At 39.6% G+C, this 24774-nt stretch overlaps 1 protein-coding gene across 1 annotated transcript; it reads left to right on the plus strand.

Moving 5' to 3' along the window:
• The first annotated feature begins 9 nt into the window (after positions 1 to 9).
• LOC122057878 (E3 ubiquitin-protein ligase RFWD3) lies at positions 10 to 23177 on the plus strand. The gene is made up of 12 exons (XM_042620220.1): positions 10 to 658; positions 12731 to 12809; positions 12904 to 12993; positions 13082 to 13198; positions 13418 to 13511; positions 14037 to 14092; positions 14567 to 14677; positions 14772 to 14911; positions 15017 to 15056; positions 20452 to 20514; positions 21865 to 22058; positions 22391 to 23177. Exons 1-12 carry the CDS (start codon positions 171 to 173, stop codon positions 22878 to 22880), a joined length of 1962 nt encoding a protein of 653 aa, XP_042476154.1. The 5' UTR covers positions 10 to 170; the 3' UTR covers positions 22881 to 23177.
• The last annotated feature ends 1597 nt before the right edge of the window (positions 23178 to 24774 follow it).

Raw genomic sequence — 24774 nt, forward strand, 5'->3', positions numbered from 1 at the left:
AGTCGACTCACGAGTCACGAGACTCACGACCGTTGTTTCTAAAGCAGTTTGGCTTCTCTCTCTCTCTCTCTCTCTCTCTCTATTTCTTTCTTTTTCATCTCCAATGCGACTGTTGTTTCTGAAACACTTCGCCTTTCTCAGTACTCTCTCATCTCTTCTTCCATCCCCCAATGCCGAGTAACTTTCCTTACTATGGATGGATAGAAGACGATGAAACCGCATCGACGCCAGATTTAATAGAATTACCACAAGAATCTGTAGAATCTGACGAAGAAGAAGAAGACGACAACGAGGAAGAGGAAGAGGAAGAGGAAGAGGAGGAAAGAGATGAAGATTACGTTCCGCCCGTAAGAATGGAAAGGGTTTCACGGAACCGAAACCGGAACCATTCTTCAAATCCCGTTCAATCCGTAGCCCTTCAAGGCGCAGAAGAAGTAAATGTCTCGACTCCTCTGGTTCCCCCAAACGCAACTGAAGTTATCGATGTAGAAGATGATTACAGAAGGAGAGAACAAGGGGAAGCGTCTTCCTCGTCGGCCAGGAGAGTTGAAGGGGAAGAAATTGATCATGGGGAACAGCAGAATATGAACGATTTGGATGGTGCCTGTTGCCCTATATGCATGGAGCCTTGGTCCGCGGAAGGCGATCATAAACTCTGGTGTGATTCCCCTCTGAGTACTCTTACTATGCACTATCTTGAAATTTCTTGAATGCATTTGATTTGGCTTGACAGAAGAACAAAATCGTAAAACGCAAAACTTAAAACAACTGTTCTGTCCATTAGTTGTCATTATCTATGCGACACCGCTTCAGTTGGGGTTCCAGTCTTTTCGTCTGGTGATTATTGTCGAAAATGCCTTTCGACTTCTACACTTATTGTGCTACATTAGCATTCTTTTGAGGGTAAGGGGCAATTTCGCTTACAGTACCTGTGGATCAAAACGAGAGCATGGTATAGTCTGAAAATTTCATAAAGTTTTCACCAGGCTGGTTCTTGAAGGAATGTGCATTCGGCAGGTCTTTAATTTATCTCCTCTTTCATGTGCCTGTGTCCGGGAAGGCAGGTTCTCCCACTTTTAAGAACAATTAGTTATGTTCTTGTACTCATGGAACATGGACCAACGTGTTCCAGCCGTTGCTAGTTCAAGCACAGCACATCACTTTATTTCTGGCCTTGATTTTCTGTGGCCAAAAGTGTTAATATGCATTGCGTTTGGTGTCGTTTGTAATGAATTATTACTAAACTGAGTATCAAATTTCAGTGGTTGGAGTGTCAAATCCTTCAGTCTGCCCTTTAAATAGTTTCTCTGCCACTGACTATACAATCCATTAAGATGTATACTCCTTTTGTCTTCCATCACATGTCCAAACTCAACCTATTCCAATCAACAACCAGTTGCCAGCCTAATGATCACATTCATGTTCAATCTAGGCCAGTCATTGAGGTGGAACTTCTGTATATGTTTACTACCTTGAACATTGGACAAGTGAAATTTGTGGCTGCCCATTTCCATTGCCTACTCCAAGGTTCTTGTTATCACACCTATTGAAACATATTCAAATTTTTATCTAGCTATGTTGGGATAAGGCTGAGTTGAATCGAGAGTTGAGTGCATATGCTTACTGCCTGGCAGGTATCAGGAATTAACTGGCTTGGTGATGTAGTAGCATTGTTGTGGTTGGATCAGTACGACCAGATCTAGAAACCCATACTGAAGTGGAACTGACCCAACCCGAGTTTTTGGACCAAGAAGGGTTGGTGGGGGTTTCTTAGTTATTTGGGGTTATTATTGTAAGTTGTAGTTTATTCATTTACTATCTAGGATAATCATACATATGAGAAAGAGTCCTATTTGTTTTTAGGTTATTTATTTATTTATTTTTAATTTTGATTTTAAATAACATTAGGAGTTTTGAGTTAGTGTTAAAGGTGGTTTGGGGGGTGGGGGGTGGGGGGTGGGGGGAGTGGGGCTCTGGGGAACTACCACCACTGCTGCCCCACTAGAGATAATATTGTTTTCGTAAAGTAGAGACCCAGAAATAGGTTCATGAATACCATCAATATCTATTGGAGGAGCAACAATGAAGGTGGTATTTATCAAGTGCATCTTTGTGGTTGATAGTCAATAGCGTGATTTTCCTTGCTTTTTTATGTCCACCAATGGCCTTAAAGTTGATTGAGAGTTGGTCCAGGCTAAGACCATTGGTGAAGTTCGTACTTTCCATGGTCTAGCTACTTTCTATTGGCAATTTCTATGGAATTGAAGGACTGTTTCAGATTATGGTTAGTGTTGAATGGGGTAATGACTTGTGTCTAAAATGACACCAACCCCCTTTATTTATAACAATGGAGAGAAGGTTTTAGAGAATTACAAAGACCATTAAACCCCTTAGGGTTTATTTGGTAACTGACACATTCTCTAAAACCCATTATTACAACACTCCCCCTCAAGTTGGGAACAAAAGGCACAGTCGTAAGGCCCATTTCCAGCTTCTTTTTGATGAAGTGTCGATTGATCTCCACATGGTTGGTTCGATCATGCTGACAGAGTTGTGAGAAATGCTAATGGTAGATTTGCTGTCACAAAAGAGCTTCATAGGAAGGGTAGTAGGAGCAACCAAATCAATGAGAAGACCATGAAGCCATAGGAGCTCACAAATGCCATGTGCCATAGCTCGGAATTTTGCTTTAGCACTTGAACGGGTAACCATGACTTGCTTCTTGCTACGCCATGTAACGAGGTTACCACCAACAAAGGTATAATAACCAGTAGTAGATTACAGTCATCAGGGGAACCTGCCTAATCCGCATCTGTGAGGGCCTCCACCCTAAGGTGATCATGAAGAGAAAAAAGGATGCCACGTCTTGGGACAGATTTTAAGTACCGGAGAATACGCAACACAACTTCCATGTGAGTCGAGTCGGGATCATGTATGTACTGACTAACCAGGCAGACGGCAAATGCTATGTCAGGGCGTGTATGAGAGAGATAGATCAACCGCCCTACTAATATTTGATATCTCCCCTTATCTACCGGATCACCTTCTTGCTACTCAGGTGACCATTAGCTTCAATAGGAGTGTCTGCCTACTTACAACCCAACATGCCTGTCTCAGAGAGAAGATCAAGTACATAATTCCGCTGAGACAAATAGATCCCACGAGAAGACCTGGCAACTTCAATGCCGAGGAAGTAACGAAGTTGACCTAGGTCTTTGATCTCGAATTCCTCACTCATGTATCTCTTGAGGCAAGAGATTTCTGCCAGATCATCACCAGTAACAACAATATCATCTACATAGACTATCAGGATAGCAATCTTCCCACCAGATCTCTTGATGAACAGAGTGTGGTCGGCATTGCTTTGAGAGTAACCTGTAGCAACCATAGCCTTATGGAAACGTCCGAACCAAGCACGAGGGGATTGCTTCAGCCCATACAGAGCATGCTTCAGCTTGCATACCTTCCCCTGGGTTTTGGAGTAAGTGAACCCAGGGGGAATGTCCATATACACTTCCTCCTTAAGTTCCTCATGAAGGAAGACATTCTTCACATCTAACTACTGGAGATCCTAATCTAAGTTGGTGGCAGAAGCCAAGATAACACAAATTGTGTTCATCTTAGCAACTGGAGCAAAATTCTCCTGCTAGTCAATCCCATAAGTCTGTGTGAAGCCTTTGGCAACAAGTCTAGCCTTGTATCGATCCACTGTACCATCAGCCTTTTGTTTTACTGTGAAGATCCATTTGCACCCAACTGTCTTCTTTTGTGAGGGAAGACACACTAGATCCCATGTGTCATTCTTCTTTAGAGCCTGTGTCTCTTGAACCATAGTTGCTTGCCATTGTGAGTCTGCACTCGCTTCCTGCCAGGTATGAGGGATGGACACAGAGGAAAGAGAGGACACAAAACTATAGTAGGAAGGAGAGAGTGAGTCATAAGAAATAGTTTTAGCAATAGGATGTAAGGTACAAGACCTAATGCCTTTATGAACAGCAATAGGCAACTCAAGAGACTGATCAACAGAAGAAGGAGAATTACCAGGGTCCAAGGGAACAAGATCAGGCTCGAGAGGAGACGGCTGCCATGGTAGGGTAGATGCTGGATGTGTAGTGGTCTGAGTATGTTCTCTGCAACTATACACACATAACTCTGACTGAGGCACAGTAGGAGAAGTAGGAGTGTTACTCTCCTCCTGAAATGGGATATTAGCAGGGATAGCATTTTCAAGAGACGGCGGCACATCTTCCACAATGGAAGGAGACCCCTTGAAGAGGTGTCGCAATGTAGTATGACGCAGATTTGTGAAAGACAACATCCATACTCACAAACCAACGCCGAGTAGGAGGATGAAAACACCAATAGCCTTTCTGAGTAGGAGCATACCCCAGAAAATGCATCGGAGATGAGGATCAAACTTTCCATGAGGATGATGATCGCGAGCATAGTAAACACTATCGAATACCTTAGGAGGAACAGGAAAAGCAGCAGAACCTTGGAGAAGATCTATAGAGGAGCGGAAGGCATGGACTCGAGAAGGCATTCGGTTGATAAGAAAGACAGTAGTGAGAATTGCATCGCTCCAGTACTATGGAGGAACATGCATCTCAAATATAAGAGAGCGTGTTACCTCACAAAAGTGGTGATTCTTCCACTTAGGAACCCCATTTTGAGCTGGAGTATCCACACAACTGTTGGTGTATGATGTCTTGTATTCCGTCGCAGTTTAATCCAGGGAGTACTGGTGCAACACCTAGACAGGCAGGACGGCGATCCTGTTAGCCGGTTAGTGGGCCGTGGGGGTTGCAAGGGAGGGCAGGAGGCCCCCCTGCATAGCAGGGCGTCCCCCACTCGAATTTTTTATTTGAGGGCAATTGTGTACTTTTCGGATTAGGGTTTTTTCGCTATATATTTGTAGCGAGGGTTTCTTTCTCTGTAATGTAAGCAATACTGAGAGGTGTGAGGACGAGCGCTGTAACCCTATTCTCCATTGATAGTGAAGCAGGATCTCATCTCACCGGGGACGTAGGCAACCTTGCCGAACCTCGTAAAATCCGTGTGCATTGTTTGTTTTGTTTTTCTATTATCTTCTACATCGTTTTAGGGTTGCGTTTTTTCTACAACAACTAGTTTGATGAATCATCCCTTGATTGGATAGTTAAGGTTGAAAGGATCCTTCAAAGTATTCCCAGCCATTGTCACTTTGAAGGATCTTAATGGTAGCACCGAACTGAGTCTAAACCATGTGGTGAAACTGTTGAAAGCAATAGAAGGTCTCGCCCTTGGTTCGCATTATATAAACCCAAATAGTCCGAGAATGACAATCAATAAAAGAGACAAACCACCTATAACCATTGACAGACACATAGTGAGATGGATCCCAAATATCAGAATGTATCAATGAGAAAGGAGTGGCACTTTTATTTTCAGAAACAGATTAAGTGATTCAAGTTTGTTTGGCCAAAACACATGCCTCACAAAAAAACTAATTCGAATTACAATTTTTAAAGGAAGGAAAAACTCTAGCTAAAGTTCCTAAAGGGGGGATGTTCCAACCGACGATGCCACTGCAGTAACTCAGAGATGGGAGGTGACGTAGAAGATGTTTGAAGAGCCTGACCAGAGACCAACGCCGAGTCATCATCAAGTAGATACAAACCACTACGTACCCTACCAGAGCCAATCGTTGCCCCTGTCACCAAATCCTGAAAAACACAATGAGACGGGAAAAAGATGACTTTGCAATTAAGACTGGAAGTAAGACTACTAATGGACAAAAGGTCAGTGGGAAAAGAAGGAACATACTATACAGTAGAAAGGGATAAAGAGGGGGTTCAACCAACAGAGCCCTTCCCCAGAATAGTGGAATAAGTCCCATTAACCAATTTGACCTTACCATTACCAGCACAAGTAGTGTACTGTGAAAAAAAAAGATGAGCGGCTTGTTATATGATCAAAAGCGTACTGTGAAAAAAAAAGATGAGCAGCTTGTTATATGATCAAAAGCCCAAGAGTCTATAATCCAAGGGGTAGAAGGGACAGATATAGTATGAGCGGCTTGTTATATGATCAAAAGCCCAAGAGTCTATAATCCAAGGGTTAGAAGGGACAGATATAGTATGGCTAAAAAGGAGATACATGACCCAGAATGGGTGGAATGAGCAAAGCTTGCAGTGGGAGGTGCAGGAGAGTCTGGATGTGTCAAGAGGCCCCGGAGGGTAGTAAGCTCGTCAAATGATAGCAAGGTTACTGAGGAGCTAAGAGCAGAGTCAGAGTTAGGGCTCTCAGTATGGTTGGCCTGCTCAGAAGTACCGGCACGACCCTTCCCTCGCCCTTTTCCAGATGTATCAGCAGGACGACCATGAAGCTTCCAGTAGTGCTCCTTGGTGTGATCCTCCTTCCCACAGTAATTGCACTTCACTGGAGTCCTAGTAGAGGAGCCACTAGACTGTGGGGCTGCACCAAGGGACTGAGTGCCAGAAACAAGTGCAGATCTCTCAATAGGAGTGGCAGCTTGTTGTGGAAGCATAGTGGTATGTCGAATTGTCCTTAAGTTGGATCACATCATAGGCTTGATCCAAGGAAGGAAAGGGGTCACAACTCAAAACCTAGGACTGCAACTGATCAAACTCCACATTCAGACCTGCCAAAAAGTCATAGACCTTGATTTTATCCTCTCGCTTTTGAAACTTTGTGACTCTTCAGTTGTGGAAGGAGTATACTCCTCATAGAAATCCAACTCAGTCCATAGTGACCGCAAATCATTGTAGTATTGTGACAGAGTGAGTCCTCTCTGCCTCAGATCACGAACCTTCTGGCAAAGCTCAAAGACCTGAGAGCATCATTCCCTGCCTGGGAATATATATCCTGGACAGACTTCCAGGTCTTCGCAGCGGAGTCAAGGAGGAGATAGCCATGCCAAAGCTGTGGCAACATGGAGTTGACAAGGAAGGCCATAACGAGAGAGTTGGCATATTCCCACTTGTCAATCTCAGTACCGGTGGTCGGATGCTTCGTGGTTCCAGTGAGGTACCCGTAATAGCCACGCCGTAGGGGTGAAACAGGGTCGGGTTGGGCTGGGTTTCTTACAACCCTAACCCAACCCTAGGTCCCAAAACTCATCCTAACCCTAACCCAACCCTGTCGGGTTCATGTTTAGGCCTAACCCTATCGGGCTAAGGGTTGGGCTGGGTTAACCCTAGCTGGTCTTCTTAGTGGAATCACATTCCGATAAGTACAACATTTGAAAATTAAGAAAATTGAAAGATTTGAAACAAAGGGTTTTTAATTAAAACACTAAAATGAATTCCTCCATTAAACTATACTGAACATGATATTTTATCATTCTTTTATGGAGATTCCATGTGCCCCTATTTTTTCATGTGACCCTTTTTTTAATCCCCACCATAAAAAATCAACATATTAAGACATAATCCAATCATTCACTATTGTTAGAATTTCATCTTGATCTACAATAATGCTTAATTTCTAATATATAAGGACCAAGAAACTCAAGTACTGCAAGCCCCCCACCTCTTATTTTATGGCTGTAGCGATGGGTTTTTCCTTTGGCTTTGTGCTCTCTCTTTTGGCTATACACAAGAAACTCAATGACAAAACAATAAGAAACTCCCACAAGGAAATATGGCTCTTCCTTGGCTAGGAGAGACACTTGCATTCTACAAAGCACAATAATAATCAGGGTTAGACTCAGGGCAGGTTAGGGTCGGGTTGGGTTTTCTATGCCTCAACCCAGGCTTGGCCCAACCCCACATAAGGTTGGGTTGGGTTGGTCCTCATGGTCGGGTTGGTCCTTATAGTCAGGTTAGATAGGGTTTGGGCTCAGGGCGGGTTAGGGCAGGTTCGGATCGTCAGGGCTAAACTCACACCCCTAAGCCATGAGACTTGATGGAGATGTAGACTGAGCGTGACCACATAAGGTAGTTTGTGCCATCAAGCTTGATGGCGCAAGGAGGAAAGGTAGGAAGAGCCGTGGTGTCTCTTCTAGTAGAAGCAGATGAGATGGTAGATATGGTTGCTACTAAAGGGGGTTGTGTAAATAGAAGAGACACTAGCCGGAGATAGGGAAAGCACCAAAATAACCAGAAAAAGCTAGAAAATCCAAAAATCAATAAAGGGTAAAACCCTGAGAAAATGATTTTGGGGATAGCTCTAGAATAGAGACCCCAAACGAAAAAGTTGTCAGTACATACCACCATAAGGATAAGAGGCACCAATTGCAACAAACATCAAGACGATCAGATTATCGAGCAGGGAAAAAGCATCCCGGCAATGAAAAAAGGTTATCAGGGAGAAAACCCTGAAAAAGTGATAAAAAAAGGTTCTGGGTCTCTTAGATCATTGTAGAAGAGAGTCTGAGAGCCCAAGGGAAGGATGGGTGGAGGCTAGAAACCCTCTTGGTGGTTTAAGAAGCTCCCACCATAGGAGAGAAGCAGATGAAGAAAGATGGAGGGAGGCGTAGATGAAGGAGGCACTGGGAGAGAGAGAAATGAGAAGAGGCAAAGAGATGGAGAAGAGGGAGAGCCCTTAGGGTTTCAGATCCTAAGGCTTTGATACCATGTTGAATGGGGTAATGACATGTGTCTAATATGACACCAACCATCTTTATTTATAACAATGGAGAGAAGGTTCTAGAGAATTACAATGACCATTAAACCCCTTAGGGTCCGTTTGGTCATTGACACTTTCCCTAAAACCCATAAAACCCATAAAACCCATTATTACAACAGTTAGGATTAAGATTTCTTTGCCCAAGTCTATATATTTGATGTAGTATCGGTTCTCAGTTCAAGAGATTGAATGAATGAATTAAATTGCCGAGTTTGTGTGCAGTTCCCTTTGGATTATGATGGCATCCATGCAAGCTTCAAAAACCCCCCTTTTATTTGTCACCATATAAGCCCTTTTCCCATATTACTCCTCCCCTCTTTCCTTATTCCATTTTATACTATATTTTGTTTTCGTTCCAAGTTTTGCACTCTTCTGTTAAGGGTAAGGCCTATTTTATCCTTTCTCTTATCTACATTAGTAACCCTCTCATATTCTGTTTAATTATGGTTCTGCAACTCCCCTTGCAACTGTGAAATATTTACATTTTTGCCATTGCCTTTCTACTAGAGGCTATTTTGCACCTAAGTATGCCCATAGTGACCTAGAATTAGGATTTTTGAACCTGTGGTTACATCAATTGGTATTAAAGCTAGAAGTCCTCCATATCTAACCATGGAGGCCACTCCAACAACTTAACTCCTATAAAGATGAAATAAGGATAGATATTTCCAACCTCATTGATTGTGTTGATACCCTCCACACAGTTTCCAATTCCCTTTAGACTATGATGGCATCCATGCAAGCTTTTATTGATCGTATGGTGTTTCCAGATAAAGGAAAAAGTCTCATTCGATGTGGGGTTCTTCTTGCAGAGCCTGTCTCATGTTACACCATTGTTGCCACCACATTATACCATAGTCGGCACGGCGTCTAGGCGACCCTAGGCATTGGAGAGGGTAAAAAAACAAGGCACCCAAGTCAACCAAGGCGTTGCTTAGACAACTATGCATTATACACCACCACCACCTCCACTCCACCATATGGGGATGGTCGATCTTTTGACGATGCTCCCATAAAGTTGAAAGAGGAGCCAAATTGGATGTCCTTGATTTCTACGAAGGCTAATCTAGAGCAATACTTGGACTGGATTTATAGCTTGGAGACATTCTTTCGATGGTATGGTTTGACTGAGTCTAGGAAGATTTTATTTGCTGAAGTCAAATTGAAGGGTACGGCGAGTCTGGTGGACCGAGTACCAACAATAGAAGCAGAGTTGAGTCATCAGTATGGTAAACACTTGGGTTGAAATGCAAGAGGCTATGAACTGGCGATTTTTGCCTATCGACTACAAGCAACAAATGCACCTCAATTTTGCATAGTTGAGACAGGATAACATTGACTGTTGAGGAGTATATGGTTAGAGCGCATGCACCTCAAGTTTGCACAATTGAGACATGATAACATTAATAGTTGGTTTGCATCCTCAGATCAATGCCACACTAGCATCCAGTCGACTGCCTACGATGGAGGATGTTGTACCGGTGGCATATCAGATAGAAGAAAGTTTGAAGCAGCCTACACTTGGAAGACTACAGTTACTTTCTCTAAGGGGGATTGTTTAAGTAAACAACAGTCTTGTCCCAAGGGAAAGTCATTTTGGAGGCCACAGGTTAGCGGTTCATATATGGCATCTTCATGACCAAACCAACCATATTCTCCACCATGGTGTGGTTTTGATAGACCTCCTGTGCCTTTCTACCATTGGTTATTGTGCTCTTGGGAGGGCCCATAGCATCCTGGAATTAGGGTTTTTGAACCCATGGCCGCATCGCTTGGGTCTGGAACCAAGGGTACTGTTGACAAAGCCAGAAGTTAAGAATGTAATGGGTCAAGTGGGTGTTCATTGATCTGACCCATTGCCAAACCAATCCTTTATTCAAATATCCAAACCCCTTAATTAAGCTAATCATTCTCGTGTCAGGAACCTTAGATGCTTATCACTAGAATCCTTAGGCACCGTTTGACAGCGTTTTGTTTCTGCCGTTTCTGCATTTTTTTGTTCCCATAAACGGAGAAACAGCCTAAAGAGTGTTTGATAAAGTTGTTCCGTTTCACCTGTTTCTAGAAACATAAATAAAAATTTATGCCTATTTACAACTCTAGAAACGACTTTGACGAAACAAGTCCTACTTGTTTCGTCGTTTCTAGAAACGAATTTGAGAGGAAAAAAAGGCTGTTGTGCCCGATAAATCTCTCAACTATTTAAACCTAAAAAGAGGCAACCGAACCCTCTCTCCCTTTTGGGCATCCGATGATACTATTGGGTTTTTTAGTAGCATTATGTTTGCAAAAAACGTTTCGAGAAATAGGTTTATCAAACACCTAAAAATCCGTTTTTGTTTTTGGAAACGTGAAAAGCCCGTTTCTGCTGTTTCTAAACACAAAAACAGTAGAAATGTTATCAAACGGTGCCTTAGTTTCCACTAAATTTGAATCGAGTATCCGTATTCAATTGGTATTCGACCCCAAATGTCAGGAACCTTAGATGTTCTTTGAACCGAGTATCCCTACTCACATATCTTGTGTATTTTGTTATCCTCCCAGAAAATCTTGCAGGCAGGCTATTTTTTTAATTGAGTTATGTCCTACGTCAATTGGTATTTGACGAATTGTTTTTTTCATGAACACGTTTAGGTCTGTGGTGGGGTTAACTACAATTAAGTATGCAAGATTACAGAATATATACTGTCTCGTTGCGAGTATTGTGACTGCTATTGATGGAACTGTAGTTCCAGAAATTGCTTTAGTCAACTGAAAAAAATAGAGAGAGCAAGTTGTATGGAGTCTAGTTGTTCGCAACTCCTGCATCAAAATGCTTCTCAACTATTGAGCTTACCCTCCCTCAACCTTCTGATCCCCTCTTATTTTTCTGTTCTCTTGCTTCTTCATTTTGGTTGCCTTCCAATTACAAATTGTTGTTATAGACTTATAGCCATTAGGAGGAGAAAGGGTGTGATAGAGTTGAGCATAGGAATTAGGATTTATCTTTTTGAGTTAATTTTGTAATTTTCTTTTTATTATTTTATTTTTTGTTAGAGTTGTAGAGTTAGCGTCATAATTTGTTTCAGTTTTTGAGTCCAAAATAGAGTCAAACTCTATTTCAATTTCATGATAGGATTAGAAGTTGTTTCTTTTATATATTTGGCTGTGACCAACAATTAAGTTTCAGGTTGGTATGAAATTTTTTATGCGTTGAATTGATGGCTGCCATGGGCTGTGCGTATCTCTCTTTCCTTCACTGATATTCCCTCTCCATCTGAGGTAACGCCTGTCTTCTCCTATCTCTTTAGTTATTTTTTATTTTCCTTATTCTTTTGATTTCTGCTACCGTTACTTTTACTCCGTTCTAGTGATCCTTAAACAACTTCAAAAGAGAACTAGATCTCTCTCGATACAGTCTCAAATCTGGAAGCTTGAATCCTCACCTTAGGGCAACTGAAACCCTAGCACCTTGGCTCCTGTTGATATTCCTACAGCGAGAATTGAAGCCACAACCAGGTCTGGCTTATGGACCATCACCCAGATTTGCTCCAGTCAATTAATCTGAACTTATTACCTAATTATTGGGTCTGCTATTTGGGTTTTTCCAAGATCAGTAGCATTTAGGATTTGGTGCATTTAATTTCGGGAAGAACAAAACTTAGTTGAGTGAGTTCTCTCACTTGAAACCAGCATAGGTCTACTGCTGGATCTGTTGGAGTTGTGAAGGAGGAGGAGGGTTATTCTCCTATTTGATTCTAAAGGTCAACTTTGTTATTATTACTCAACCCCTCTTTGCTAAAAGTTGTGTTCTACTATTTCCTTGCCCTTTGGTAATTCCAGAAAACCCCTCTACTTTCGAATTTAATTGCAATTTGACCCAGTTATTTGTTCCCTTCACTTTTCAGGGCCCGAGTTATTCCTGAATTTACAAAAACACCGCTGCTCACTATGAAATTGATTTAGTTGTTAATTGTGGGCCCATAAGCGATCGAAAAAAAGGGTTCTCCAACCCTGGATCCGCATTAGGCTGTTGTGCATTCTTTGATTTTTTTATTCCTGGTGTTACTTCTCCATTATTTCTGTTCTGGTATCTGATTTTCATATTTGAAAGCTGCAGCTGTCTTCCTTGTGGACATTTATATGGTAAGTCTTGCGTAGAGCGATGGATTCAACAATGTGGAAAAAATAATGCAAAGGTATCATTCTTTGTTCCATTGCCTCTGTTTGTATCGCGGTCTGCACTCTGTGGACACTTTTTACACGTGCAACCCCCTCCCTTTTTTTCTTCAGTGTCCTCAATGCAAAAAGAAGTACACATTGAGTGCTATCAGGGTGCTTTATGCATCACGAGTAGTGGCTGTTGATGATAACACACAAAAGGTTAGATCCAGACTCATAGGCATGAGTTTATACTTTATAAAAGTAGTTCATGATATTCATTTTTATGAGGGGCTTTGCTTGTCTGCAGAAAGTTGCATGTCTTGAGGATGAAGTTAGATCTCTTAAATCTAGAATTGAATCTTTTGAGAATAGGCTTGAATATGCTGAGAAGAGTATTGCGTCCGTTTTGGCAGAAACGAAGACTGTAAGATTATCTAGCGTAGAACAAACTTTTAATTAGTTGCTTGCTGAATATTTCTTTCGCCCCCCCCGCCCCGGGTGTGGTTACAGACTTACAGTTTCTAATCATTTCTTCTATATTGGTTGGTGTCGTTCATTCCCTTTATTTCCTCTCTAACGTGTAAACTTGTCAAGAAAATCCTCTTTTAAATTTGAAGTTTGGGCTTAAACTTTGACTTTGTAGAAGGGAACTTGCTTGGGGATTGCATCTCCTGGACAGGTGCAAAGTAGGCCATCTGAATTTATTGCTGTGCCTGGGGGCTCTCAAGGATTATCTGGTAAGCCTTCTTTTAAATGGTGAAAATTGTGAAGGAACAGGATTTTCCCTTGTTTTTTGCTTATAGTCTTGTTTTTAGGATGGTTGAATATTTCTGAAGATTGTCCTGTAATGGAGCTAACATGTTTGGGCTCTAGCTTCTGCTTTATTATGAGGAATTTTTTTAATAAACTTCAAGCAACAGAATCTTGATATTGGATGTCAACTTCTTCTAATTCTCTGCCGTTGCTTGACTAATGACAAAGTCTAGTTGGCATATATATGAAAATGCCTAGTGGATCAACTAGTCAACACTTTCAATACACTGCTGCTTATGATGATTTCATCTTTGAAATATTCCTGCATACTGTATACCACAACAGAAATCATAGATGTCTTTTGTTAGCCTTGAGCAAGTTTGAGATGTCCAAAAGAATGGCACAAAACTTTCTGGTGTTGATTCTAGATCCTTGTAGTGAGCTTGGTAGTGAAACAACCTTTTTTGAGCTAATAAATTCTTTTCAATTGTTATAATATGTTTCCACAGGACGCACCATTGGTAGTGGCAGTCAAGGATCTTCCTGTTGCAGTTTTGAATTCAAGGTACGATATGGACTCCATTTCTTATTATATGGATTTTTTTTTTTCTTATAAGTACTGGGAGTTTGAAGTCTTGCTCGAAAGCACAATCAGATGCAGTCGAAGAATCCTTTTTTTGGGGGCTTCAATCATCTGTGGGCTACCGACTGCCTTCACTTACTGCTGAGGGGAGTTTGTTCGTAACTTTCCTCCTGCTCTTCCCGCTTGGCTAATATAACTTATTAAATAGCTTTCTCATTCTAATATGTGTTTATTTTATACTGACAATGTGATAGCATCATGGGGACATAGCAATCATGTCCTGCATTTGATTTTGAAGGAAAAAATGCACATTTTTATCTGCATGTTCATCATCCTGATTTCTTCCTCACTCCTAGAGTCTTGACTGACATATGGGGATTTCTGGAACAGTGCCAGATGAAATAACTGAACTTCTTCTCCTAAACTAAAAATGTGCTGAAAATGTTGTGTTTTCAGTATGAGTTACTGGTAGACGGTGCAAGGATTTTTGATATGGATGCTTCTAGCTCACTTCTGCTTATTGCTCGAAGGCTTCCTGGAATGGGTGGAATGCATATACTTACCAAGGTAGTATTTTGAGCTTACCCATAAAAACAAGCATTCCTTAAATTTGCTTCGACTCTTCTACAATGCAAATATGTTCAAACCTGTGCTCTTGCAGCTTAGCTTGATTTATCCAGACGAAAGAGAAGACATTCACATTCCACATAATACGAAAGCAGTTAAAGACCTACATGTTTCCCCTTCTTCTAGCAGACTTGCACTTTTGGCTTCCTTGGGGAAGAAATTGTCAATTCTCAGGTGCATTTGCTGCTCTAATCAGACCGTATCTTCTGTTTTAATAATTTTTTTGTACTCGTTTTATTGGAAGTATTTGATCTATTTGTTCTTTTCATATTGTTTCAGCATGGAAAGGAACAACTACGTCCTCACATATGATTTACCGGTAAAAATTTTGTCCTTTTCCTGTGATATATTTAGCTTAAAGGACCTCATTTTTTTTCCTACCCTTCTCTTTAGTGCAAATACTGCAGTGAGCTTCTTTTCATGTGGCGTCACCAGGAAACTGTCAAGTTCTTCTGAGGTGTACATGTTGCATACAGCACATAAGTAATTATGCATTCTTAAATGATTATCTGGTAATATGTCTTGCTCTGTGTTATGAGCACACTAACACATGCATCAGTTTTCAGCGTGGAAACACCAAAAAATTGACAAATTCATAAGTTTGTATATTTATTATTCTCTTCCTAAAAGCAATCACTTAGGTGGGACTATTAATATGTTCTCTCATCATGCCACTACATATGAAAACATATTTTTTCCCTGCCGCCAGCTTTCTCCCAACTTCTCTGCATTTCATTCCTTTTTCCTTTTTTTTTTCCCCCAATACATGCATGAAGTGATACCAGATGTGCGCATTAATGTCAGTGTGCAACTTGTGTGAAAACAGTTAGAATTAGAAAATAGGTGATGTGACCATGGGTTTGAAAACCCTAATTCTAGTTCGTATGGGCCTATCCAAGTGCTAAATGGCTCAACGTGTAATAATAATGATATTTCTGTAATTTTCCCTGGAGTGTTCAAATGGGAGTGGCAGAAGTGTAATAAGCAGAATCTTAAATGAGGGAGTGGCAGAAGTGTAATAAGCAGAATCTTAAATGACTGTTTGGTAGTTAAAGAGGGGAAGGAATTAGAACTAAGGAATGAGCATATATACTTGGAACTAAAACAATTAAGGGATATGGAATGAATTAGACATAAAGGCAGGGGTAGTTTTGGAACTAAGCAAATAAGGTTATTAAAACAACAACCCACGATTGAGGTTTTTTTTGAACTTTAAAAGCAATGTCCAGCGGTTGGTTTCAGTCATGCTCATCAGACAACTTCACCTTATGCTTGTCATCTTGATGATGTTGGTTTCCATCATGCTTCATCCCCTTCTCATCATCGTGATGAGTAGTGCCTGTAACAAACCTCCGTGCTTGTCATAAATGCTGTCTAGGAACATGGTTTACTGTTGTTTGGGCTCCAGATTGAGTCGACATCTCTTTGATTTCATGATCCATTGATGCTATCTTTTCAGACAACTGCTGGACAGCTTGAACAATAGGGTCAATAGCATGGTTAGGAATATAGTTGGAGCCTCTCTCCTCCATAGCTCTGATACCAATTAATGTAAGGCTAATTACAAAGTTTATTACCCCCAATAGGATCCATCACAAGCTCCAACAACTCAAAACAAATCAGATTCAAAAGACCAAACAAATCTGAGAACAAGTTCAGAATTAGGTCAAAATCAGTCAAGAACTCAAACAACAAGGCTCAAGAGAGTTTGAATTTTGGGTCAAGTGGGGCTCTTGGTTGGTCCCACACCCTAGAAAATCAGCTTCAACAAGTTGCATGTTGATGAAATTCACCACAGTAGAAAAGTAGGCAGAATTAGGGTAAAACAGAGCTCGATTGGAGATTTCTGGCCACATTAGCAATAGGCCTCAGATGGGCCTGGTTGAGTGGGGCCCTTGGTTGGTCCAACAAAACCTACAAAATCAACTTCAACAGGTTGCATGTTGAGGAGATTCACAGCCATAGTTGCTACGGTGCCAAGGCGAACCAAGGCGTTGGATGGTTGTCTAAGCGCTTAGGCGAGAAGGCGCCCGCCTTAAGGTGAACAAGTGTTATTTTTATTTTCCCTAATTTCTAACATTATTTGGTAAGTTACATATACCTTGTATCATAAAAAAATAACATTAAGCCACATCAAGTCATTAAAAATCTACATTAAGCCACATCAAATCATAAAAAATCAACATCCAATCACATTAAGTCATAAAAATTCAATATTTATATTAATGCTCTTGTTCTATAATAAGTTTGATTGGTCAAATGATTTTATTTTTACAAGAGGCTTTTTGTATTAGGTATAACATAAAACTAGCTTTCAACAAGCTTAAGATTACTTAAATATGAGTTGTAATGACAAAGTTATGTTTCGGTTAAACTTATTTTAAAGTGCACGAATGCTGTTAAAATCTCCTGAATGAAAATAATTTTATGGATATCAAAACAAAAGATTATTTTACCCGAATTTTGGTTTTTAGCAATGTTTTAACATGATAAGATTTATAAAATTTTCATAATTGAGAAAAACCCCAGTATTTAAAAGTTGAAAATCACCTCTACAACCACAATCTAGCTTTTGTTCTTGAACTGGGGTGTTGACTTTTTATCATTTTGGAATTTGATTTTTAACTATTTATATTGGATTCAAATAGGGGTTATTTGCTTATTTATGAATAATATATTCAGTAAATGTTTTTTAACAAATATGAAAAACATTTACTTAAATGATATTTGGTACAAATAAGTGCCAAAACACAAGGCGACATGCAGTGCAACAAAGCGACTGTTGCCTAGGCGACGCCTTGACAACTATTTTCACCGCAGTAGAAAAGGAGGCAGAATTAGGGCAAAACAGAGCTCGATTGGAGATTTCTGGCCACGGCAGCAATAGGCCTCAGATGGGCCTCAAATCCTGGTTGAGTCTCTCTCCTAGGATCCTCAACAAAACCCTAAAATCCTGCAGCAGTTAAGAGTTCTGGTCTGGGAGATACAACCTTTGAAATTCCTTCTCAGAGAACACTGGAAACTGAATTCAATGGTGTGTGTGGTGTTCTGATCAGCAAAGATTGAAACTCCAATCTTAAAGTAACCATAAATAAAATAAAAGAAGAATTGATGTAGAGAATAGAAGAATAGGAATCAGTGGGATGGATGTGGGCGGGGGTAGGCTATCTCAGCCTTGCCCTTCTCACCCACAACTATCTCAGCTGTTGAAACATCCTTTCTCAAGGAAAAAACTTGCAAACAAGCAACAACTTTATTTTATAATTCAAGTACAACTGATGGGGAGGTCTTATATAGCTTTGGCCCTCTTTTACAAGATAGAATGTTTTAAGAACAGGAAGGTTTTCTCCCTTAGACAAAAAGAAATCCAAAAAGGAAACGAAGAAAAGCTTCTAACTAATTAACCTTCTTAAAATTTAGAACATATACTTGGTCGATAAGAAAGACCAAAGGAAAGGAAACAAAACTCATACAAACAAAAATAGGAAACACATAATTCCATCTTGTAACTGAACTCGATGCTTGTTGGCCAAGCATAAGCTAAGGACAAAGCTGGAGGCTTCTAAAACTCCAATCGATGGCTGCTGCTGCTGACATGTATGACATAAAGGAAAAAATTCACAAGCCAACAGGGATGGCTCGATGGGTAGAATTGGAGTGAGTTATCTGGGCCAAAACTGAACTTCATTGCTGGTTTGATTGGCAAGCTAGCTGGGCAATCAAACCTAGCACTTGATGTAAGAGGAGTGGAAGAAAGAGATAAACTTCGTTCTTACTTTACAAGGTGGGCTTATGAAAGCGGCGTTCCATTTAATGCATTGAAGTTAAGGAGTTTTGAGGAATTAGCTGAAGCCATTGGACAATATGGACCAGGTTTCAAGCCACCTTCATTTCATTACTATAGGGGGCCTCTATTGAAGTCTGAGAAGGATAAAATTGGTGAAATGAAGGTAAAATATCAAACTTATTGGAAGAAATATGGGTGCACTCTTATGTCTGGTGGGTGGACAGATCAGAGAGGAAGGCACCTGATTAATTTTCTTGCCAACTGTCCGGAGGGGACTTTCCTTTTTGGGGTCTGTGGATGCATCTAGTCAATCACTAAACATTGATACGTTATTTGAGCTCCTTGATAGTAAGGTTGAAGAGATTGGGAAAGATTCTGAGATTCAAGTAGTCAGTGACAATGCTGCCAACTATGTTGCAGACTTGCAGCAGGTAGACTATTAACGGAAAAAAGGAAGAAGTTGTTTTGGACTCCATGTGTAGCTCATTGCCTAGACCTTATGATGGATGACATTGACAATTTGTTTAAGAAATAAAGGAAACTAAACTAAATGACAAAACAGAAACTAAAACCTTTTAACAAACCTACTAACTTGTTAACAAAGACACAAAAAATAAAAGAAACAAATCCTACAACCAATTGCTGAACTTTCCCCCCTCCTTAGTGTTCAGATTATTATGAAAATACCAAAGCGTGCAATATTTTAAGGGTTGCTTTCTCTAACATGGCATGGCCGAGGTGAGTGCCTAGGCGTCAAGGCACCTAGCCACTGCCATGGCTTGCCTTGGCACCTTGACAACTATGGACTACTGGATATATCCTTGATCTCAGAAATACAATTTAGAAGGAAATGCTCAGTAAAATGGTTGACAAAGGCTGTCTCTTAAACATGAGATGCATATGTTGCATGTGAAAATGAGATAGCTGCAGCATGGTGTTTCTTTCTGTTCTAATTAACTTTTTATCTACATTTGTATCTTAGCAAAAAAATTTCTTACTTGATGTTTTAAGACTGACTATTTTGGTCGTATGGTATTCCTTTTAACTTGGTAGCGTAAGGCAGGAAGTGATCAAAAAGTCACTCTCTGATTGGGTAGTAGACTGGTGGGATGGGAAATAATGAGTTTTGGATATGATTGGGCTATGCTGGAATGGCATAATAGAGTTGCTTTCAGGTTTGATATTGAGCTGCATCAATCCCGGAGTAACCTGATCAATCCCTTGGTTTGCTCGCTGAATTTTTAAACATTGTTATCATTCCCTGTTAATTTGTGAAAATTTGTTTTCATTATCAGTTCATTTTTGTGGAAGTGTGTTTTGTATCACTTCTTCATGGTGATTCTGAGGGGTTTTGGTTATCCATAGCAATTCTGACCAGAATCATGTATGATTTTCTGGGGTGGTTCTCTGATCTTTATCTCTTCACAAGCATTTTTTAAGTAACAAAAGATGTTTCTGAAATGAGAGTCACTTCCTTATTTTTTGTAGGGATTATTTACATTAAGTTTTATATGTGGAGTAGTTCTTCCTTGGAAAATAAATCTAGAAATCAAGTGATGCCAAACACAGGACATATGCTGATTCTCTCCATTGCTAGTTAGCTACTCAGTTTGACTTTTTACTCTGCTAATTGTAATTTTTTTTTTCATTTGTTCATTATCCTGGTTTTTGTTCTTTCTATGTTTTGCAAGGTTCTAGGTCCCTTTATCATGCATATCTTTTCAAGTCTCTGTATTCTTTCTTTTGAATGGAATCACGTGGTTTCTTACTAACTTAGGAGTAATTGCAAAGTAGAAATATAATAATCTATCAATTATAGTTTTCTCAACCCCAAGCCCACCCACCAAAAGAAAACTGCGGTTTTTTATCTTTAAATTATCATTTCATTGTCTTAGGAACCCTAAGAATTAATGTAATATATTTTCAGGCGCCTGCTTGGTCATGTTCATGGGATCTCAACTGTTCACATCACATATATGCTGGATTACAGGTATTTGTACCTCTTCTCCATTTATGTTTCTCTCACTATTTTATGTTCTCAAGGAATTGTATAAATATGCCTAGGTTTTTATATCGGGTAAATATAACATAGTTAACTTCAATGGTTGCCATTTGCCAAGATGGAATGTGGTGGTACATGGGTGGATCCATGTGGTAGAAGACCTTGCACCTGTCTGATTGGTAAGATTTCGGCTTCAAATGGACAAAATGGCTGAAATTTGGACAAAAAGTTCCAAAATGTTAATAAGTTGCCATAGTATTTTGTATTCATCCTCCTTGTTACATTTCTGTAAATTTCTGAAAGTTCAGTTTGTGGAGCCACATTTATTTTAGGCTGAAATGTTACCAATGAGATGTGTGCGAGATTCTCTATCACATGGACCAACTCATGTAACAGTACCACCATGTAGCAGGTTTTCAACTGTAGGCATTAGCCAGGCATTGTGAACATTAGGGTCCTCTAATTTTTCTTTGAGCAACAATGTCAATCTCTCTCTCTCTCTCTCTCTCTCTCTCTCTCTCTTTCTGATCACAAAGAACGAATTCCATTACTAACAACAGTGTTCGAGGTTTTGTCGAAATTTCACAAAATATTTTGGTTTCATAAGATGTCAAAACAAAAAAACTACATGCTATATAAAAAGTGCAAGGTTTCGGAAACAGAAAAATTTCGACGATGTGTGGTTTCAGTATCATTTTGACCAAAATGATAAAAAAATTTAATGTACAGTTTCAAGCGAAATGGGTTGAAATTGAAATTTTAATCCACTTCATTGGTTTCGCTGGTTTCGACTCTATGGTTTGTGGAAACTTGGTTTCTTGTGATTTTTGACCAAATTATTCCCATACAAGTGGGGAATAAGTTGTTAGGCAATAGTGGAAATGATGTGCTGCATTTATGGAAGTTTTGTGCAAGATTCAAGTCATGTGAAAGGCTATATTAGAGAATGTACACTACAATGTACAACATATACTACCAATCTAACGTCTGAAGTCAAACTAACCATTTTGGGTGTGTTTTTTTACAACCTAGGGATTCTACTTTGTTTAGAGGTCTAAAGTAGAGTTTCCTATAAGTTTCCTACAAGTTTCGGGACCTAATTTGGCCATTTGGGCCTCGAAGCCATCAACTGTTGCCATCCACCGAAACCAATACCTGGAACCTTGGTTACTAATATTAAACCTTAGGATGGGATTATAGATGACACTAAATAGACAAATATACATCTTTATGCACCAGTCAATGACAATTCATTCTTAGAATTCAATGTTGCCCTTATAAACTCTAATAAGGCACTCATTCACAGAGAAAGAAAACAAATGATTTTCTCTTTTGCAGAATGGCATGATTCTGGTGTTTGATATGCGGCAAACCGCAGGGCCCATTGAATCCTTTAATGGACTGAGTTCCCATCCTGTTCATACCATACAGTCTCTTGTGCATGATTCAGCTGTTCCTTATGGTGGCAGCACACTCATAAGTGCTTCTTCAGTTGGCCCATGCGTATGGAACACAGGCATTGTTGGACAAAGGTTGGTTTATAAGCACTTGGTATACATTACATTGATTCTTATACTTTTGCTAATTTTATCCAGTTAAAATCTTCATGGGTATGCAGTCTTGGTGCACTTGAAAAATGTTATTAAATGTTGAATTGTGAGTGTGCAGATTACAACTCTGATAATTTATTATCACTCTGCTATGCAATACCCAGAGAATCAACTAATTTGTAAATTTTGTGGTCTACTATTAATACTTTTGTTTCAATGTGTTTTGGAAATAAAAGATTATAACTATTTATCTGTTATTATTTATTATTGAGTGATGGCTTATGCTAACAGTTAGTTAAATTGACTCATTATAGGCCATCTCTGATTCCCGGAATGGAGAACCAAGGAGTCTGTATATCACTTGCCTATTCCCCCACAAGTGATGACATTATAGCTACATTTCGTCCTAAAGTTCAGACACCTAATGATACAATCGCTTCCCAGCCATCCTTTTCTCCTTCACTCGCAGTTCTTGGACAAGAGGTACAAGGTTCTCATGTCCATGTTAAGAGAATAGGGAGCAGCTGTTACCAAAGCTTGGGTTCTATATTGACCTCTGTAAATGATGTGCGATTGTCGAAGTCCGTAATTATAAATGTAGAGAATTGCAATCCTTTTTTTGCATATGGAGATGAAGCAACCCGTTCGATGAAGGTCTGGGATTTGTCTAGTTTAAGGGTTGTTCAAACTCTTGAACAGCATCAGCGTCCCATTCTTGATGTGAAGTACAAAAGTTGGGGCACAGGTTTACTTGGCTATGTAAGTGAGGACAAACTGGAGCTTTACTCGGCAAGGCTTTCATGAAACCAGCCTTTCCCATGTTTCTATATCGTTTATATATTTTTTGACTTGTAAATAGTGTAAATTCTTTTTATAATGCTGTTAGATTAAATTACACTCTTTAATTCCTTAAGCCCTAAAGGTCTAATTTAGGGCACCAGCCTTAGTCACCTGATTGACGGCAGGCCATGGTGCAAGGGGTGGAGTGATGTGGCAATTTCAATTGTATGGATATAGAGGAAATAGTCTAGATTGACCATATACCAATTTTTAGTCTTTAGATTCAATTATATTATATATGCCATCCTATGTATTAGCATATTTTTTTGTATTCTCAAATGTTGGTTTTTTTTTTTTTAATAGAAAAAGTTTCATTTTTCACTAGATTTTCAATACTTTATTCACCACTTGACATTATTCTTGTTTTGGCTGAAATTTGGTGTGTGTGGAGGAAACCTAGGGCGTTTACAAGAGCATGTTTGGAAAGGTTCTCCATATGGCACCTAGTTTTTGGCTGAAATTTGATGTGTGAGGAGGAAACCTTAGGGGTTTACAAAAACATGTTTGGAAAGGTTATCTATATGGGCACCTAGGCTTGATATATCCTAGAGGGATTCTACTCACATGTCAAGTTTCAATCCAATAGTAGTTGGCTGAGTAATAAAACCAAAGTATTAAAAAGCTCAAGGCTATGGAGAAGGCGTGTGGTAATAAATGGACAGTTCAAACATATACAAAAATGTCAATACATGAGAGTATTTGATTGAGTTTGGGAATGAAAACTTATGATTCTGAAGTTATTCGAGAACAAGTTCTATCAATGTTCATAATTGCCACATGACATTGAAACTAGACGGCACGTGAAGAGAATGTTCTAAACATTTTAGTAGCCCTTAATCCCCTATTAATTTTAGGCAACAATGGTGGACGCTAAGCCAACCAAAACCCTATTTTCCTTATTCCCAAGGGATCAACTCGGATTGAGGTGAGCTTCAAATTGCTATGGTGGGGTACATTGGCTTACAAACCAAGAAATTTTTGTGATAGAAAATGAAGGATATGAACAAGAATGGGAGTGGCTCCCATAGTCAATCCCTGACATAAATTGCTTTTTTCTCAATTAAGTCAAAGATGTTAGGCTTCGTTTATTAAGCTAAATTATCCTATTTTATCTCATTATTATCTTTTGACTGTTATTTCATCTCTTCTCCTTATCGTGTACACATCAGCTCCACTTTCCAAAATTTTCTCCCTGAATGTGATTTGCACTCACAAGTCACAATACCGAAAAACACAGATACTATTTTTAGTTCTAACTACTAAGATCAACAAGAGTGTTTTTAGTGAACTATGTATTTTAGATTAGCTTCCGTAAATATATTTTCTCTTAAGCTATAAGGAAGCCTTGTACAACTAAGTCCAGCATTATTAAAGAAAAAGGTGGGGGGGGGGGGGATATTTTCCATATCAATCTCCAATCTTTTTCCTTTTTCCTTGGCCCCATAGAAATTGACCTAATCTATTGATGCAGCAGCAGAGCAGAGAGGAGCGATGGCGAAGACCATCACGGGTTTTCCATTCTGGCGTCGTGAGAAACCTCTATCTTTCAATTATATAATTCACATTGTATTCCCTATAGAAAGTGGAATGCAACAAAGTTAAAATCTGAAATGTTGAATGAGAAGAGGGCAACAAAATCTCACAAAATAGTGTTAGATTTTTTTTTCCCTTTTAATCTTCCCCTAAGCTTATCTCACACAATCATAATTAAAGGCATCAAAATCGTACACATCCAAATCAAAGAAAGTAAAGATTAATTATTAGTGAAATTTGTTTGCCTTAGCCACATTAATAGTAACTCAGATAGGTATGTTAACTAGAAACTCATTATTAGATCATTACTCATTAGACCAATTTT

Source organism: Macadamia integrifolia, chromosome 12 (genome assembly GCF_013358625.1).
Source record: "Macadamia integrifolia cultivar HAES 741 chromosome 12, SCU_Mint_v3, whole genome shotgun sequence".
Lineage (NCBI taxonomy): Eukaryota > Viridiplantae > Streptophyta > Magnoliopsida > Proteales > Proteaceae > Macadamia > Macadamia integrifolia.